The sequence below is a fragment of the Carassius gibelio genome, chromosome A8, assembly GCF_023724105.1.
Source record: "Carassius gibelio isolate Cgi1373 ecotype wild population from Czech Republic chromosome A8, carGib1.2-hapl.c, whole genome shotgun sequence".
In the NCBI taxonomy this organism is placed as follows: Eukaryota; Metazoa; Chordata; class Actinopteri; order Cypriniformes; family Cyprinidae; genus Carassius; species Carassius gibelio.
Window position 1 is genome coordinate 7,242,071 of NC_068378.1, and position 18,369 is coordinate 7,260,439.

General features: G+C 38.7%; 1 protein-coding gene across 8 annotated transcripts in view; it reads right to left on the bottom strand.

The window, feature by feature from the left end:
- LOC128018290 (calcineurin-binding protein cabin-1-like) overlaps positions 1 to 18,369 on the bottom strand; it is an 86,855-nt gene that overhangs the window by 24,443 nt on the left and 44,043 nt on the right. For all 8 annotated transcript variants that reach the window (XM_052603720.1, XM_052603718.1, XM_052603719.1 and 5 more), the window contains 4 exons: positions 16,343 to 16,456; positions 5,903 to 6,066; positions 5,560 to 5,656; positions 3,626 to 4,339 (listed from right to left, as the gene is read on the bottom strand). In XM_052603720.1, the coding sequence (XP_052459680.1) occupies positions 3,626 to 4,339; positions 5,560 to 5,656; positions 5,903 to 6,066; positions 16,343 to 16,456 (1,089 nt within the window). The remainder of the gene's footprint in view (positions 1 to 3,625; positions 4,340 to 5,559; positions 5,657 to 5,902; positions 6,067 to 16,342; positions 16,457 to 18,369) is intronic.

Below are 18,369 nucleotides of genomic sequence, written 5' to 3' on the forward strand. Positions count from 1 at the left end.
AATCTCTCTCCTTTCCACTGTCATCTCAATCAGAGATTTGTTCTTCACTGGGAGAACTAGATGGTTCATACTGTAACAAACAACTGCAGGATACACACATATAAAAACATTCATAAACACACATGCAGAGACAAGCACTACAATTAGACTCAGGTACTGAGACAAACACACACACACACACTCACTCACAGAGAGCAGATGCAATTACACAGGCAGAGGAAATGAGAGGTGATACACTGTTAGAGAGGTAGAAGCTGATAATGGACTAGATGAGTGTTGTGTTTGCGTGTGTGTGTACTCCCAACTAGAGCCATTAACCTCTCATACTAATAACACACTTTAATGGCAACTTTGTTTTTTACCTTGACATAATTAAATACAGAGCCCAACACTTGATGATGGTGATGGGGGAAAAGGCATAACGAGGCATTGCATTATTTTTTATTATTATTATTAAACAAAGACACATTTCTAGTGTGAGTTGTCAGGCTTCCTCTGCTTAAAGACACTATGAAGGTGGCACAGAAGGTTTTTCAGCACACTGGTATGTGGTTCACAGAGTCTTGATGGGTACTAGATGACTATCTACTGGCCCAAGTCAAAAGAATCCATGTTAATTTAATTTTATTAATATATAACTTTTTACTTTTAAAACAGTAAAAACTGCACCAATGTAAAATTGTTGTAATATTTATTTAAATTATTGCTATATAATATAATTTATAAAAAATATGTAATTAACATATTTGCATTAAAAATATTATTTACATATAAGATTTCTATTAAAGGTTGAATTGAATTCATAGTTACCGTATTTTCCGGATTATAAGTCGCAGTTTTTTCATAGTTTGGCTGGTCCTGCAACTTATAGTCAGGTGCGACTTATTTATCAAAATTAATTTGACATGAACCGAGAGAAATGAACCAAGAGAAAACATTACCGTCTCCAGCCGCTAGAGGGCGCTCTATGCTGCTCAGTGCTCCTGTAGTCTACACTGAAAACATAGAGCGCCCTCTCGCGGCTGTAGATGGTAATGTTTTCTCTTGGTTCTTGGTTCTAAATAAATGCGACTTATAGTCCAGTGCGACTTATACATTTTTCCTCATCATGACGTATTTTTGGACTGATGCGACTTATACTCAGGTGCGACTTATAGTCCGAAAAATACGGTAGCTACTTTCACGTGACAAAAACTTTTACATTGTTTCAAATGTGTTACTCTATTTTAGAAAAGAAAACTTTAAAAGACTAAAAATAAGAACAAGGGAGAATCAATGAATTATAAAAAAGTAACCGTAGCCTGATTACGAGTATTTTGAAACGTAATATAATCTAATTACAAGTATGGAATCCAGATTACATGTAATCAGTTACTACGCAGCACTGTGTCCAATATACTAATATATTCATGTATTCAAAGTCATTTGAGGTTCAGTGTGAAATAAAAAGCCAAAAGCTGGTCCTTTAAGGCCTCATTGGCTCTTGGTGAATTCTTATACAATAGCACACTTGACTCAGCAGCACTATGATGACAAATGTTATGGAGCTCGTGTGCTACACTATCATTAGCTACACCAGTAATTTTCCACAGTTCCATTTGTATTCAATTGGCTCCTGCTCGCTCTCCCCAGGGATGCCTTAATGTCTGTATAATAACATAGTATAGCTCTATCTCACTCGCAATAGGCATCTCTCTTTACAGCCTGCTTTGTGACTAAAACAATCACTTACTACTTGTTTTTGCTAAGGCAAGCATTAGTATTACTATTGACCATATGAGGGTTAGGGAGTTTTGTTCAAATCCTTAAGTACTAAACTGCAGGTAATTCAGGCTGCACCATTTATGCTACTTGTAAAAAAGTCTAATAGATTTACATCCGAAGGAGGACCTGAGTCATATGTAGAGATTAGAATATCAGAGACTTGAGCGTGGGCCACACACACAGACACACAAAAAACAAAATTACCCAGAACACCTTAGTAACCGCAGATTGGAAAAGCACCAGCCATATCCTAGCACTGTGGTGGCACATTTTAATATGTAAAAACAACACTTATGTTTTATTTTCTAAGTTATCTTGCTTGACTCTGACACCGAGTAAATATTGCCTGAGAAGTTTGACTGACAACAAGACAGATGACATGATTCGTCCTATGGCGTATCAGCCTTTTCGGACTTCCCCTCATAAATCCTCTCCGTGCTTTTATCACTGTTTTGTTCAACAAAAGTTGTGGGGTTTCCCTGTCACTGTCATTGTATATTAACCTTCTGTCATGCTAAACACGTTATGTTTAAATGAGAACTGCCAAAGTAACAACCAGTCCTAATAGAGATGTGTGATATGCATCGTCTACGATAACAGTAAAACTGTTGTTTCAACAATGTTGCATGGAAGTTATTTTGCATTTTTCGTCAACAAAAATAGTTTCAAACAAAGACAAGCGACAAACAGAAGTGTTTCTTTCCTGAATAATATATTTTTTAAAGAATCGATGTTTCAGTGATCTATTCATAAAGATAGTCACTTGATTCGTTCCTGAATGAATCAGCTGTTGAAATGAAGCCAGTGAATGAATGATTCAATGACTCACTCACTAAAGCCCCTTTCACACTGCATGTTGGACCCGGAAAGTTGCCGGAACATTGCCGGGACGCCTTCTGTGTGAATGCAAACACAGTAGTATTTGCGTCTTGGGGACCTAGTAACAGTCCCGGAACAAGCGCTGTGTGAACAAAAGACAGATCTAATGCCGTAAAGGCTGTGTCGTAGTGATGACGCACGTTATCGCGCGACTCTTTTACCAGGTGTTTTGAAGGCAGATCAACATTTGCAAGGAAAAAAATACATGCAAACTGTAACGAAGCAGAGATCAGTTAGTTCCTCACTTTGCATGCTGAAGCTGAGATCGTTCGCTTGCTTCAGTGAAAGTTAACGTGCCTAGCGTTTTCGACTCGTACATTACACGTCACACCCTGATGTCACGCTTCATTACGGGATCTTTACGGGAAATGTATGAATGCACGCACATTCCGGGAAATCACTGGCAGTGTGAAAGGGGCCAAATCTAGCGACCCGGGAACAATTGCCGGGTCACATTACCCGTGTATTTTCCACGTAAGTTAAGTGGCTTAAGACAATGATTTGCAGCCACCTACTGGCGGTTTTAGATTCATGCTTAAAGTATCCTTTCATTTAAAAATTGATATACTTTTTTTTCATATATTTTTAAAAATGAATCCCAAAGCATCATTTATGCGATTGTAATTGAAGTGTCAATACCTCTATATGGCTCTAGATGCAGCTTTTGCACCACTTCAACACTGCAAAAATGTGTTTTGTTGATAATTTAATTTTATTAGTACCAGCCTATAGTGTCTTATGATTCAAAGTTAATTTTTTGACTAAATGTAAGAATTTGACAAAAGATGATACATCTAGGCTAGGCTAGAAATGCATATATCTAATCTAGAAAAACGGTCATCATAAAAGTAAAAAAGCTCCTGGAGGTGGCAAATGTCAAATAATTTTGTCAAATTATCAACAAAATTCCAGAACAAAAAAATTGTATTTCATTTTTTGTCAATATCACACAGCCCAAAGTCCCTCTTGCTTCTTTTCTCACCTGTTTAATCAGCATGTAGGTCTCGGACATGATCTTCTCGATGCGCTTCAGGTCATAGCTCATGCCCTTCTGACCTTGAAGCCACACCCTGTACGCATCCAAAAGCAGCGTCTTGCCCGACTCCACGTCATCCAGCAGCTTCCTCTTCCTGCTGGGCCTCTGCTGTAGTCCCAGCTCAGGAGTGCTGGCTGTTGGTGTTGCGACCATATTAAGTGCTCCTTTAGCTGCGTTCATCTGATTCTGTAGCTGCTGCTGTTTCGAGCTAATGCTTAACTCCTCCAGCGATAGCTCAGACGCCCGACTGCTCTCTGGGACCTTATCGGCCACCTCTGCTGCCGATTTAACCACCCCCTGCTCCTGTGGTCCAGTTTCAAGAGGTGTTTGAGGGTCTCTGAATTTTGAGGCACCTGGCCATGATCCCGGGCCAAGCTCCATAGGCTCTACAAGTGCTGAAGTACCTTCTCTGGGGTGAACTGCGGACCCTGTCGCCTGATTTAAAGGCTCCAGGGAGAGCTGAAGAGTGGCTGAACATTGCTGAGGCATACAAGGAGGTCCGGTCTCATTTCCTGAAGCCTTATGGGTGTCGGGGAGTCCTGCTTTAGGCTGGGTGGTGTGGGAGCATTTGGGGTCCTCCACAGCAGGGGGCCGGTTGGACACATCCGCACTTGTCATTTCACCCATAGAGGTGGTAGACAGTTTACAGGGATCACTTACCTGAGAAAGAGAATGACACACATATAAAAATGGCTAATCTTGATTCTGCTGACAGAAAACAAGACGTATGCTAATATATTGTGATTAGTGAAACTTTAAAGAGGCTGTGACACTAGGAGTGAGGAAGGAACATTTTTGCACTACTGGATCAGGTTTAATTCCCAATGTAAAATGTCTACAGAAAGAAGCACAGACACTCTGTACTTCGAGCAGTTGGGATGGCATTAACTAATGTGTTAGCACAAACAGAAGCGTATCCTTGGCTGTCAGATCTGGCTTGACTGTTCGTTCCCAAACATGGCAATGTCTCCATAGGAAAGACATGCTACCAAGGCCACTGATCAGTTTCTAATTCTAAAAAATACAACAACAACAATGAAATAAATAATAATAATAATAATAATAATAATAATAATAAATAATAAAAAAAGGAAACAAATAATAATAATAATAAAAAATACTTCTAAAACAATAACAAAGCAAAATAAGTTACATTGAAGAGTTGTATACACACAGAAAAGTATAATCCTATAAAAACAAAAAAAACAAAAAGAAAAGAAAAAAAGAAAAACAAAATAAGCAAAAATAAAATCTTCAAAAACAAACAAAAAACCCCCCCACAAAAACAAATCCTTATAAAAACACAGACAAAACAAAAAGTGGAAAATGGAAGTGAGCATCCTCGTGCCTTACTCTCGCTGAAGGGCAGAGCCCCTGAAGTGTGTTCTTTGAACTGTGCAGGAAATTACAGTCTTGTAAAAGCTTCTGGAAGTCCCTTGACGAAGGGAATGACTGATCAAAAGTTACCTTGACAACGATGTGTGTGCGTGCAGCATTCGGCACTTCACCAGTTGTTGCAAATAAATATCTTTATTTTTACCGTCTAACTGTGTTTTGTTTAGTATTAAACTTTTTCAAACTAAACTTAGCTTAGCTTACACTACCGCCTTAAATAATATTTCTACCAATGATGACAAATATTTTTTATTACATTAAAATAAAAACACATTTAATAAGCCTATTCTACTTACAGTATATTTGTATGTGAAGTGGAAATCAACCCCAACTTTGCTTTAAAAAGCATCGCAAGATCTATTAACTGAAGATCACATGATCATAAACAGAAATCACATCCGTGAAGTGACCATCGCATGTTCCCTTCGCTAAAAAAAAAAAATCAAACAAAACAAAAAAAAAAAAAGAGAATGTAGTTTTCATACCCCTGTGAGGTTATCCAGATTGTCTTCCAGCACTTTTACAGTGAAGAAAAATGCTTGCTTGGCCAAAATTTGTCGGTCCACATCTCGCAAGTACTTCCTATAACACAAAATAAAAAGATATATGTCCTTGCATTTAAATGCTTCATGCCATATGTTTCATATTTACAAAAAAGGAAAACAAACTTGGACAATAACTGTACGAGGTGCTATACATTTTCAAAGAGAAGACAACATTCACAAGAAACATGCAAGACAAGCGTAACCGGACAGTTCACAAGCATGTAGCATCACTAAATTTCAATGCACATTCAATCAGATGAACCAAATATTTGCAATCTCTTACTTTCCCTGATCAGGGGTTCTCTGAAGCATGAGGGAGATTTTAAATAAAGTGTGGTGATCCTTCAGTTGAGACAGAACATCCAGCAACAACACGATGGATCGGTTCATATGAGATGCAAAACTGCCAGGACGATCGATCTCATCTACTGGAATACGCCAGATGCCCTGAGGAAGAGAAGGAGAGAGCCATTAGCAGAGAGAAGAGGAGTTCGTCTGCATGAACGGCATCAGGACAGCTTTCAGCAGTCAGATCTGGCTCCTTCTGCCAAACAAGCCAGCATCTCCACAGAAAAACTGATGTTACCGAGGCCACTGCTGAGGTACTCCAAAAAATACATAAGGGCCAATCACACACAATTCTTGAACATCTCTGATTGAACAAAACAAACCTCCAGGCAAGTCTATTAACATTCACAAAGGTAAACATGCAAAAAATAATGAGTGGATGACTTCGGACAGTCTAGAGCTCATAGGAGAAGGTAAAAATGAGAGAGGTGGTAGAGACGAGGAGAAAATGGTGGAGAAATGTTATTGTTGTAAGGCCATCTGCTCTTGGCTCTTGATGTGTTGGTCTCCGGCCATGAAGAAAATCTGCCCACTGATGAGAAATCTGCCTTAACCCACTCTCTCTGGAGATTGGATGCTTCATCTCGAGCTGTTCGTCTTACCCTCCGGTCGTGCTGGTTTAATGTGAAGTGTATCTGGCTGGAGAACAGCAGACTAAACGGAGCTATTGACAGTCAATAGAGATGGCAAACTAATGAAGACGCCAAGAGAACATACTCTATGCAGACACTTCTAGTTATGCAAGCTCGATTTCACGTGGCATAGCAGTGTGAAAGAATTGATAGCACAGGACGACTGCATGCGTGCGAGAGCAGACATTGTCCTGTCTTCTCTTTAAGATCAACTACCGCACTGCCGTCATGGTGGAGCAACAGTTTGAAGAGAATCTTACCAGAAAATATCACTTTATATCACAGTAACTCAAGAGTACATGTTAAAGCCAATGTGAAATGGTGTTTGAAACTCATTTTACTTCTATAATCTGAATCTTTAAAAAGAAATGTTGGGCAGGGCTTGATTTTATTTTTAAGAATTGGTTTAATTACCAGAATAAAGTCAGAGAGTTCATGACATCAGCCAATAAGATAATCATTGTTTATACACTGACAGTCAAGTCTGGAATAATAAAAAAAAATGAATGTGTGAAAGAAGTTTTCTATGCTCACCAATGCTGCATCTATTTGATAAAAACGAGTAAAACTGTAATATTGTGAAACACGATTACCATTAAAAAAAATGCTTAAATTTGCTGCTTAAATATGATCAATTATTATTGGTGCTCAGTTATTAATAATGTCATTACTGAAAAATAGTTTTTGCTGCTTAATATCTTTGGAAACAAAAAACTACTATTAAAAAGTTTGGGGAAAGAAGGAAGGAACGTACAAAAGAAAGAAAAAGAAAAAGAAAGAAAGAAAAGGAAAGAGATACCTGACACAAAAAAATTGATTAAAAAGGACAGTAAAGAAATGTATAATTTGAGAAAATTATATTTCAAATAAACGTTGTTCTTTTGAACTTTCTATTCATCAATGAATCATGAAAAAAATTTACAATGTTTTTAACATTGATACCATTATATATATATATATATATATATATATATATATATATATATATATATATATATATATATATATATATATATATATATATATAATTTTTTTTTTTTTTTTTAATGCAACCTTAGTGAGCTAAAAAAAAATTTTTACAATATTTTTCTAATACAAAGAACATCAATTTGTCAAATATGGATGAACGAGACTGGCCAAGCATTTGCATCTGTACATCTGTACATCTGAGCGCTTCATCCTTCAGTGCTGTGGCCGTGTCTTCAGAACTTCTGAGTAAACCTCAATTAGAGCAAATAGACTGTTTTCAAACAGAAAGCTATAACCATGCAGACCTGTAAGTTGTGTACCCGTTTCTGTATTAAATATTACATTGTAAATCTTTCTCACTGCCCTAAAAAAGGGCACCGCTTCAGTTTGGCCAGGCAGACACCCATGTATGGACATTGGGACATTCCAGAAAATGAAGATAATGTTACTGCTGCATGTGGAAACTGTGGAAGTGGATGTAAGGGAGGACTAAAATATGCAGGAGCGAGAAAAGAGAGAATGTGAAACAGAAAGAAATGCTAATCAGTATGTTGGATGTTTCCGGAAACCTGGATGTTTACTTGCATGCAGAACGATCTGCAGCTGCTAGTCATCAAATTAAGAGCAGAGTGAACGAACCAATCCAGAAGGAATAAGAGAAGATGATAGGTTAATGAAAAACAAACAGCTGGAGGATGCATTGAACGAAATGAACAAAGCGCATTTTTTGGAAGTTGTTTTTGATTATGTTTTACAAGAAAATACTATTTTAGTCTTTTTACTTGAAATTTTCACTTTAACTCTACAGACTGTAATTATTTGTGAAATGTGCTTTCAATTTTTTTCAGTGCACATGTATTTGAACTAAAACATTTTAACATATGAATTGTAATATATTAAAGTTACAAGGAAATCCTGTGAATGTTTATGGGGGTTTAACACAAATCGTAATTCGATTAAAAACAAATAATTGGAAAACAAATCATTCGAACACTGTTTTGAATAAAGGTTTTAAATAAGAGTTTCATGTTATGCAAACTGCACTTCTTAATGGCCAAATAAATAGCACATCAAAACCATCATGAATAAAAAAAGGGTCTTAAAACATACTATAAATATTCAAAATGTATCACCCAAATTTACATTTGAATAATAAACATCAGACTCTCAGAGGTCACCATCAGTGGCTAATGCCATAACATAAAGTTTTAGATGTGAAACAGCAGTCAATAGAGAGAAGCTGCCAAGAATGAGTCTCTCTGTGTTTGTGTGTGTGTGTGTGTGTATGGGAGAGAGAGAGAGAGAGAGAGAGAGAGAGAGAGAGAGAGAGAGAGAGAGAGAATGCTTTTGCCCTTTCACTGCAGGGATTACCCAAAGCCCCTTCAGCAGCACACAGTAGACGGATGGATACAGGAAAGAGAAAGGAGGGAGTGTATCCTGATGGATAGATATGGGAAGGAGGCGTGTCCAGAAGGATAAGTGGGTGGAATGCTATTATACAGGTCTCTGGCACAGGACCCTCGAACCGCTGTGCTACAGACCAAATAACACAGCTTTACAGCCAGATTACACACATGAGCTCAGTCATTCCTGCACTGCAGCAACTGTACTTCTCATCAGCATCTTTACAAGATGTGGCTTTGTCTCATAACTGTGGGGTTTACCTCAATAATAATATTGTCCAGTCAAGTAATGTTCATAGTTTTTCCCCTTTTTTTTTTTAATAACACAGTTGTTTTATAGACTAAATACACTTTTTTATAAACTAAAATAAAATAGTTTACAAATCAAATATCATGATTTCTCTGTAAATAAACTCAGAATTGAAATATGCCTGTATTTGCAAATTAGACCTCCTTTAAAAATGTATTGTGCTTAGTTTTATGAGAAGAAAACATGCATCAAAGTAGTCCTCTGGTGAACTATTTGTTCAGCTTCAATGCTAACTAACACTAGCAAGCAAATTATCTGACTTCTGTTCCGTTGATACTATTCTGAGCAGTGTTTTAGAAGGTGCATGCATTAACAGTGTAAGCGTAAATGTAACATGAATAGTGGTCAACCCATATATTGCCAAGTCCGATATATCGGCCGATAAGTTTTTCTGCTTGGCCGATGTGTTCGAGAACTTTTATTTTGACAGCGCTGAGAAAGGCACCCCTGAGCGCACACAGTGCTCACTCTCTCTCTCGTTTACTGTCGTTGTTAACAGTTCAGTCTAATACAAATAGAAGTCCGTCTAATAATAAAATAGAATGGTTAACAAAGGAATTAATGTATACAAAATGTATTGTAACGATTGCTTTTATATTATTAGTACATTATAATACTTTCTCGTTTGCCATCAGCATTTTGCATATTCACATTTATTTTCATTTAAACAAATCTGTGAATGACCAATATTTAATTTCACCAACCTTGCAAACTTGGTCGGATCCAGCTGTGAGATCTTGTGAAGTGTGTATAGAGCATGATCACGTGTGAATTGAATGCTTTAAACTTTAAACGTGATTTCAATTATGCTGCGCTTTATGCATTTACCCACTGTCATATTTATGTCATTTTCACCGTGTGCTGTATGTGAAATGAATGTTACCTTGGCTTTATTTAAAAAATGTGATTCCCAATGCACACAAACTTCCCAGATGTATGTGTGTGTAAATATGTGGGCATGTTTATGTGACATATCAGCACACAACTCTGTATAATGACATGGGTATTACACAGGTAAAGCAGAGGGTGACTTATGAGGACATAACTCATGTCCCCATTTTACAAAACGCTTATAAATCATACAGAATTAGTTTTTTTGGAGAAAGTAAAAATGCACAAAGTTTCCTGTGTGGTTTAGGTGTAGGGTTGGTGTAGGGCCACAGAATATACAGTTTCTACAGTATTAAAAACCATTACGCCTATGGGATGTCCCCACTTTCCACAAAAACAAACGCCACAGGCTGACAAGACCGTTTGCAAAAAGAGGAGACATTATGGGAGTGAATGGTATGTGCCTTTCGAAAGGTTATGTATTATAGGTAAGTACTCAGGAATTTGATACACAAAGAGCCTCGTTCATTCTCCATTTCTTTTTACTCCAAATGTCAAGAGATAAATAATAGCCATAATCAAATGAGTTTAGCCATTAAAAAGAGAGGGAAATGATAAAAACAATGCTTACATAGAAACCAAAAAAACTTCCTGATGACTATCAAGAATGAATCCAGCCAATCATCTGCTTCTGATCAGCATATTTACAGTATTATGAGAAAAACAACTTTTTGACTTCAACTAAATAAGCTCCTGAAGTTTTCAGATGATGTACAATGACACAAATTACGTAAATGACTACTCATAAAAGAGGTCCCAAAGCATACAAATTTACCATGAGCAGTCTAAACTCGCTGACCAGTGAAAGAAGAGCAAGCTGTCATGTCTGTTTCAGGCCTACAGCTGCTCCTAATGCGATCAATATAATCTGACAGCAAAATCATTGAATTGAGCCCAGCAGACTCAGGGCTTCCCTCACCATGTGATCCCAGTCCTCGGAGCACGTACAGATGCTTCAAAAAATAAAAAAAGCATACACACACACACATACACACACTTTCTCAGCTGCCTTCAATATGAGCAGTGGAAACCAACAGAAGAAGCTGCACTGTGGAGATTTCAAGAACACTGCAAGATTTTTCTGGTACGCAGTTCAGATTCAACATGTTTGACTAAGCGATACAAGAACACATCAAATACGTGTGTAACTTAACCTCAGGGATTCCCCCAGACACACAACTTCACCTGCTTTAAAAGTGTCAAGCATGAATTAGAGCATCTTACAGAAGCATCTGTACTCCAGAACTGCTTGCCAAAGTGGAACAAGGAGGAAGGAGGTTCACAGTTTTCAGACACATCCACTGCATCATCATTCCACCTCTGGTCATAACTGCTGTTAGCACTGACGAAACGCAGGACTCCGGCGAGAGCACTAGCTAACTATTACCTGCGTCACGCGTGACAAGAGTCAACGCTCTCAAACGCTCACTTTCTTCCTCTTGCTCTACTCCTTGAACTCTCACACACTGCTCTCCCACCTGCAGCAGGCTCTTTCCACCAAATCCTAATCTCAAATACGAGCAAACGGACACTTTTACCTTCACACTTTTTATTCAGAAGGAAAGGGAATCCAAACGGGAAAAGCAGAAGGAAGAAACTCACCATCACCGAGGAGAGCTACTCCGCGCTCTGCCTGTATGAAGTGTGAGAGTAAATGGGATGTTTTGATATTCTTAAATGTTCCAGCAAGAGAAGACGAACTGAAGTCCAGGCTCGAGGGAGTGGGCTGCACGTGTGCGGGAGGGAGGAGATAAGGAGAGACGGCTGAACGAGTGTGCCTCAAACAGACGAGTGCTTGCGATCCTCTCTTTCCAACCCTGCCATCACAAAACAAAACGCCCACGCTTCTCTTCTCTGCTCTGACCCCAGCGCGCTCGCTCGTGCTCTCTCTCCCTCCCTCCCCGTGCTCTTGCTCCTTCTCTGTACACAGACTGAGAGACGGCCCCTTCAGAACCCAGCCAGCCAATCAGAGACGGACTCTGTTTCTCAGCCCAACAGTGCACACCCACAGAAACACACAGAGAGAGAGAGAGTGGGGTGAACGACAGGAGACGGAAAACATGCAACAGGATGTTAGTGTGGGGCAGAGGGAGAATGAGGTGTATATGAACATAAACACAAAGATTAGAGGAGACGAGGTGAGGGATTAGAAGACAGTAGAGATACGAAAAGATGAGAAGAGAACAGAACAAACAAGAAATGAGATGCTTTAAGAAGAGACTAAGAAAAGAGAGGAGGTGAGGTGAGCGAGACAAGAATAGAGAAACAAGAAAGATAAGTGATGAATCAGAGTCCAATACAGGGGACAGTGGGACACTAAAAGAGAAGAGGAGAGACGAGAAGAGGAGAGACTGGATACAAGAAGAAAAGAAGGTGAGGGAAGACGAGATGAGGAGAAACAAGAGTAAAAGCATGAGACAACATGAGACAAAACGAGAAGATATGAGACAGCATGAGAGTAAAAGAGAAAGGAAGACAAAAGAAGAGAGAGAGGGAGAAGAGTCAAAAAATAGAAATTATATAAGATGACAGACATCAAGATTTAGACAAATAAAAGAGAAGAAAAGAAAAGAGACAAACTGAGACCAGAAGAAAAGAAGTGAGACAGTAGAGGAGGGAAGAAAAGAGACGAGACAGTAAGAGGACAAGAGAAGAGGTCAAAAAAAGAGACAAGGACGGATAAGAAAAGATGAGACTAGTTGAGGCAAGGTGCCACGAGAAAAGAATAAGGGAGGGGAACGAGAGGAAAATAGGAAAGAGAAGACAGACAGACGAGAACAAGAGAGACAGCGAGATTAGAGAATAAAAAAGACAAGATCTGAGACAAGTAGAAGACCTGGTGAGACATGAGAAGAGAAAATAAGAAAAAGAACGATGACAAGATGAGACAAAAAAAACAAGAGGCGACAGGAGAAACTACGTGAGAAGAGAAGAGTTTTGAGAAAAGAGGAGACGAGAAGAGAAAAGAGGAGCAAGAAAAAGTGAAAAGAGATGAGACAAGAAGAGAGGAAACAAGACAAGATGAGCCACGAGAAGCTGGAGAAATGTTAATGTTGCAGTCACTCAGACACAGAGAGTGCAGAGGTGTTTCTCTCTCATACAGCTCTCATTTCCCCTTTTCCCTCTGTCAGCCTTTGTGCTTTTCCACCGCGACAACACACACACACACACACACACACACAGCATTTCCAGCCTCATGCTGCTAAAAGGAAAGTCAAGATGCAAATCGTGCTGACCGTATCTCTACATTTGAACCACAGGAGCTTGCTACGACTGAAATGTCAAAAATTGTAGACATCTAAAGAAAGCTAGACAGGAAGTAAAGTTAAATTAAAATAAATAAATTAGTAAGAGGTTTATTAGTTATAAGTGTGATGCTGCAAGCACTGAAGACAACTGAACATGATCCAGACAGCTAGTCTGTGGCTCGGGCCGGTAGTCCAGTGAGAACAGGAGAGTGGGCGTCTACATATGCAAGCACATATGCTTGAGTGTGCGTGGACATGGAAGAGAAACTGTTTGTGTTTTTGTGATGCGTTTAAGGCTTAGGCCAACAAATACTGCCAGAACCCAGAGCAAACTAGAGCAGCCTGACCCATATCACTCAGTCACACACAAACAAAGGCAAAGATTCCCCCTCTACCGTTCTCAAAGAGGAACAACAGGAAATGACAACATGATTCATGATGCAACAAAATATGCAGCATATCCTGTGTTTCCTCTCCATTTCACAATCCTTCTACAATGGTGCAAATAAAAATTACTTGCATGCAACAACTGATCAATAGTGAAAATAGTCAATTGACTGGATGGGTGTTCTGAGTGATGCCAGTCCACAGTCTGATTTGTGTTGCAGCCTCGAACTAAAGCACACCATGCTGGTTCGTCTGGCCAGAGGAGAACTGGCCTCTTCGACTGAGTCTGGTTTCTCCCAAAGTTTTTTTTTTTCTTCATTTCGGTCACCGATGGAGTTTGGGTACCTAGCCTTTTGTCTTGCTCAATTGTGGGACCTTAATATTTGGCAATAATATCAACTTGACTGCACAGACACGTTGGATGAGAACTGAACTGAGCTGGACGATGAAGAACTGACTTTAAATTAAAAATGTACTACTACTAAAAGTTAATTTGGTTGTCAAAAGCACTTTGACAGTGTGATTGGAGTTTTTTCAGCAAGACATCATTTACATTTCACGGTTATATTCGTATAATTCAAGCATTCCCATTTGCCAATGCAGCTTGTCATAACAGTGAACGATTAAATATGGCTGTTGTCATTAAACCTCGATAGCTTCATAGAGCATGTACATTAAAGTCAATCAAATGGAACACAACCGAGAAAATTTATTAATACATTTCTCATTTAAATAATATTATTTTTTGAACATAGGACTAAGGTTTTAACCTAACCACAATTCATAACATATAGAAACACTTTATAAAAAATAAAAAAAAGTGACTATTGCAGCTATGGTTCTTGAAACTGAAACTCTCATAATATAGCTTAATCTTGGAACTGTGGCTTTGCATAAACTTTTTTATCAATTAAATGTATAATTATACATTTTTATTATGAATTGTTATTATTTAGCTTTACTCCCAATGTATTTTTATTGGTATTATTATTATTATTATTAGTAGTAGTAGTAGTAGTAGTATAATAAAATAAAATATATATATATTTTTATTATTATTTGATGTACAACCCTATTCCAAAAAAGTTGGGACACTTTCTTTAATATTATTTACACTTCTTAAATACTTCCCAGAGACACTTTTAAGGTTTTATTTATTTATATTTTAATTTGCACTTTATTTCATAACATTAATTCTACACTTAAAGGAGTAGTTTACCCAAAAATGAAAATTCTGTCACTCTCACTCTCAATTTGTTCCATACCTGAAGATATTTTGAAGAATGTTGGTAATCAAGCAGCTCATGACAGCCACTGACTTCCATAGTATTGGAAAGATACTATGGAAGTCAATGGCTACCGTTAACTTTTTGGTTACAAGCATTCTTCAAAAAAAATCTCACTTCTTCTTTAAATCTGCAATTCGTTTGAAGGATACCACTGGGAAAATGGAATTGCTTTTGGATTAAAGGGACAGTTCACCAAAAAAAAAAAAGAAAAGAAAATTATCTCATGATTTACTCACACTCAAGACATCTTAGATTTTTATGACTTACGTTTTCAGATGAATATAGTCAAGAAGTCCAAAAAAAAGTCCATCCATAAAAAGTGCTCCACACAGCTCTGGGGGATTAATAAAGGCCTTCTGAAGTGAATCGATGTGTTTGTGTAAGAAAAATATCCATATTTAAAGCTATATATAAATCATATTTATCTCTAGTTTCCGCTAACCGTTGTACACGCATTCACGATGACGTAGGAAGTAGGCATGAGCGTAAGCTCCTGTGAAAATATGCTAGTCTTGTGAAAACCAAGTTTTGTTTAGAGCAAAGGAAACCAGCCTCCTCCATTCTCATTTTGCACTTCTGATTCGTGACCAGTGTTTTGTTTTGCTCTTTCCTCTGCGCTTCTGTGTTCGTCACTTCTCACCGGAGCGTACGCTCCAATGAGCCCTGGACCGGATGTTGCTTGTGTATGTGTGGATTTTCCCATAAGCTGAGAACAGGTGGGTACGAGGTTGGTGTACCCTAGTGGGCAGAGCTCTGAAGCCCAGCGAGACGTGACGCCCGAGTGTTTTTATACCACCGTGTGCCAAAACTGACGAAGCCACAGGCTGCTTCCTCACAGCGACCGCACCCACAGCCAAAGGTAGACACGCTAACACAACACTAATGTTACGGCCTCAGCTCGGTGAAGACTGTACCAATGTGCCAAAAGGCCACTGGGCAAAACAGCAATAACTCATGTACACACACCATAGTGATGCCATCTGTCTGCCTCATGGTGTGTAGTGAGGACAGTAAATCCAGCCAGTTCAGGGCATTTTCAGTGAGGAGTCGTAATCTCTCTGGATTTGTGTGTGTGTGTGGAGGGATTTTACTGCACTATATTGGAGGAAACTCATGTGAATGAACAACAGACTCGCTCTAACAGATAAACACACATTGCTAAGATCTCCATACTGGATCAAACTAAATTTGCTGTGATATGGTGAACTTTGACATATAAGTGCGTCTGCATGCATGTGTGACTTACGTTGAACAGATTGGTCTTATTCCTCTCGCAGAAAAGTCCTTGTGCCGGCATGTGCTTCAGCTGTTGCCATGGGACACTGCTCCCTAGCAACACGTCTCGTGCCCATTGCAGGTTCTGTGAAAACACAAACATATTCAGTCCGCTCTGTATGCAGCTGGAGAGAGTGTGTGGTGACTTGAGCTGAGTGAAGTCACTCACACACACACACACCTGATGGAACACTAGAGTCCTGCTTAACTGTGCAGTATATAGTGTTTAATGAAAAAGTAGGCAGTATGCAAAAGAGTGTGCAGTAGGGGAGGATAAACATTTCAATTAAACACATTGTATCATGCAGTGATAGTATATACTATATACTGTTAAGTTTGCAGTGGTAGTACAACATATTACAGTTTAAAACTGAAAGATAATCCAAACTCTAGTGACACTCCAATATAATCACACTGTATCAACCCATCAAATCCATTTCCACACTGCTAATTCACCATTAATGAACACATAACATCAGAGCGCTGCAGTCTTACTTCATTAGAAAACAGACACACACTTATCTCTCACTGCATCTCACACACTGTACAAATGAGAGCTCAAACGCTGTTTGGGGCCATTTATTAAATCCGAGAGCTAAATTTCAATGATTTCGCCTTGGGAATGAGTCGGTGTGATTATATTGTGACAGTTAAAAAAAAAACTCATGGTGAGGTGATTCAATTTCAATGCTAAACAATCTCTGCTCAAAGATCAGACAGATTTCTCAGTGTGAAGGGATTGAGATGACATACATGAATCCGTTTAAGTAAGAAAGGGTCTGAAAAGAGCACAAACACACATGCAATGGAGAGAGAGAGAGATAGAGAGAGAGAGATAGAGAATTACATGATATAGTGTCCCAAGTACAGGTCGACTGATATATCACTCGGCCGATATATCGGGCCAATATTTGTCTTTTTTTTTATATATATATCGGCATCAGCCGATATCCCTGTTAAGTAGCACCGATTTAAAATCAGGCACGTCAGCAGGCAGCCCCGTGTTATTGGTGCGGTGGAAAGTGCTGCTGCCACATGTGAAGGACCCCAAGCCCAAGCCAAAACTTTTGGAAGATTCAACAACAGTCCTGGGAGATAAAGATAGTCAGAGAATTTCACTCTGTAAATGGGGTGGAGAAGTTGGCAGCTCTCACAAACATTGCAGCATTACTCCACCCCTCTCACAGACAGCACCGTGCTCGGAGGGACAGCTGTCCTGGAGCTGCCCAGAACGGTGAATCACATTTGTTCAGAAGCATGGTTTGATGCTGACAATAGCCAGGTTTCCATCCAACTCATTTGTATTTAGGGATGTCAATATTCGATCATTTCCATGATCAAACGACGTTTAAATTGATGATCAATTAATAACCTTAATACTGGAAAAAGCGTCTGCAGCGGTATTACTATTATGTGCAAAGCCACTTGGAAAAAAAGCTTTCTCAGCTGAATTAAAGGGGTTTTAGTCTGAATAAAATGCTAGTAGCAGGACTGTAAAATGAATAGATGTGATTATGATCATTTGATAAAATGAAGAGAGCGCACCATACGTTGGAGATCATTTTACTTTGTTGACTGTTTCCCGTCAAGGAGACCGCTGAATGCGCCTCTTTAAATGGTTTCTTGGTGCTCGTTGTTGTATTTTAAAACCCAATTGCAATGTTATCAAACATTTTTTGCGCTTTTTTTGTTTGATCCTGTTCTGCAAAATATTTTGAATTTTTGCGTTCCGCTAGATCTATTTGTTTTAAAAAATCCTGCATTTACAGAGCATTAGTTCGAGACGCATGTGCAGACAAGGACGAGCGAGCCGAGTTTGACTAGATGTATTTGGAGGTTATTGCTCACGTCTCGTTCTGCACATATCCAAATATTTCCATGTTCGCAATGTATCTAAATGTTAAACTATAAGATTTGTTTTTTTTTTTTATGTAAACTAGATGGAAAAGATCATCCTCTTCACGTGAGCAAAAATGTCCTTGACATAACAGCAGAGAG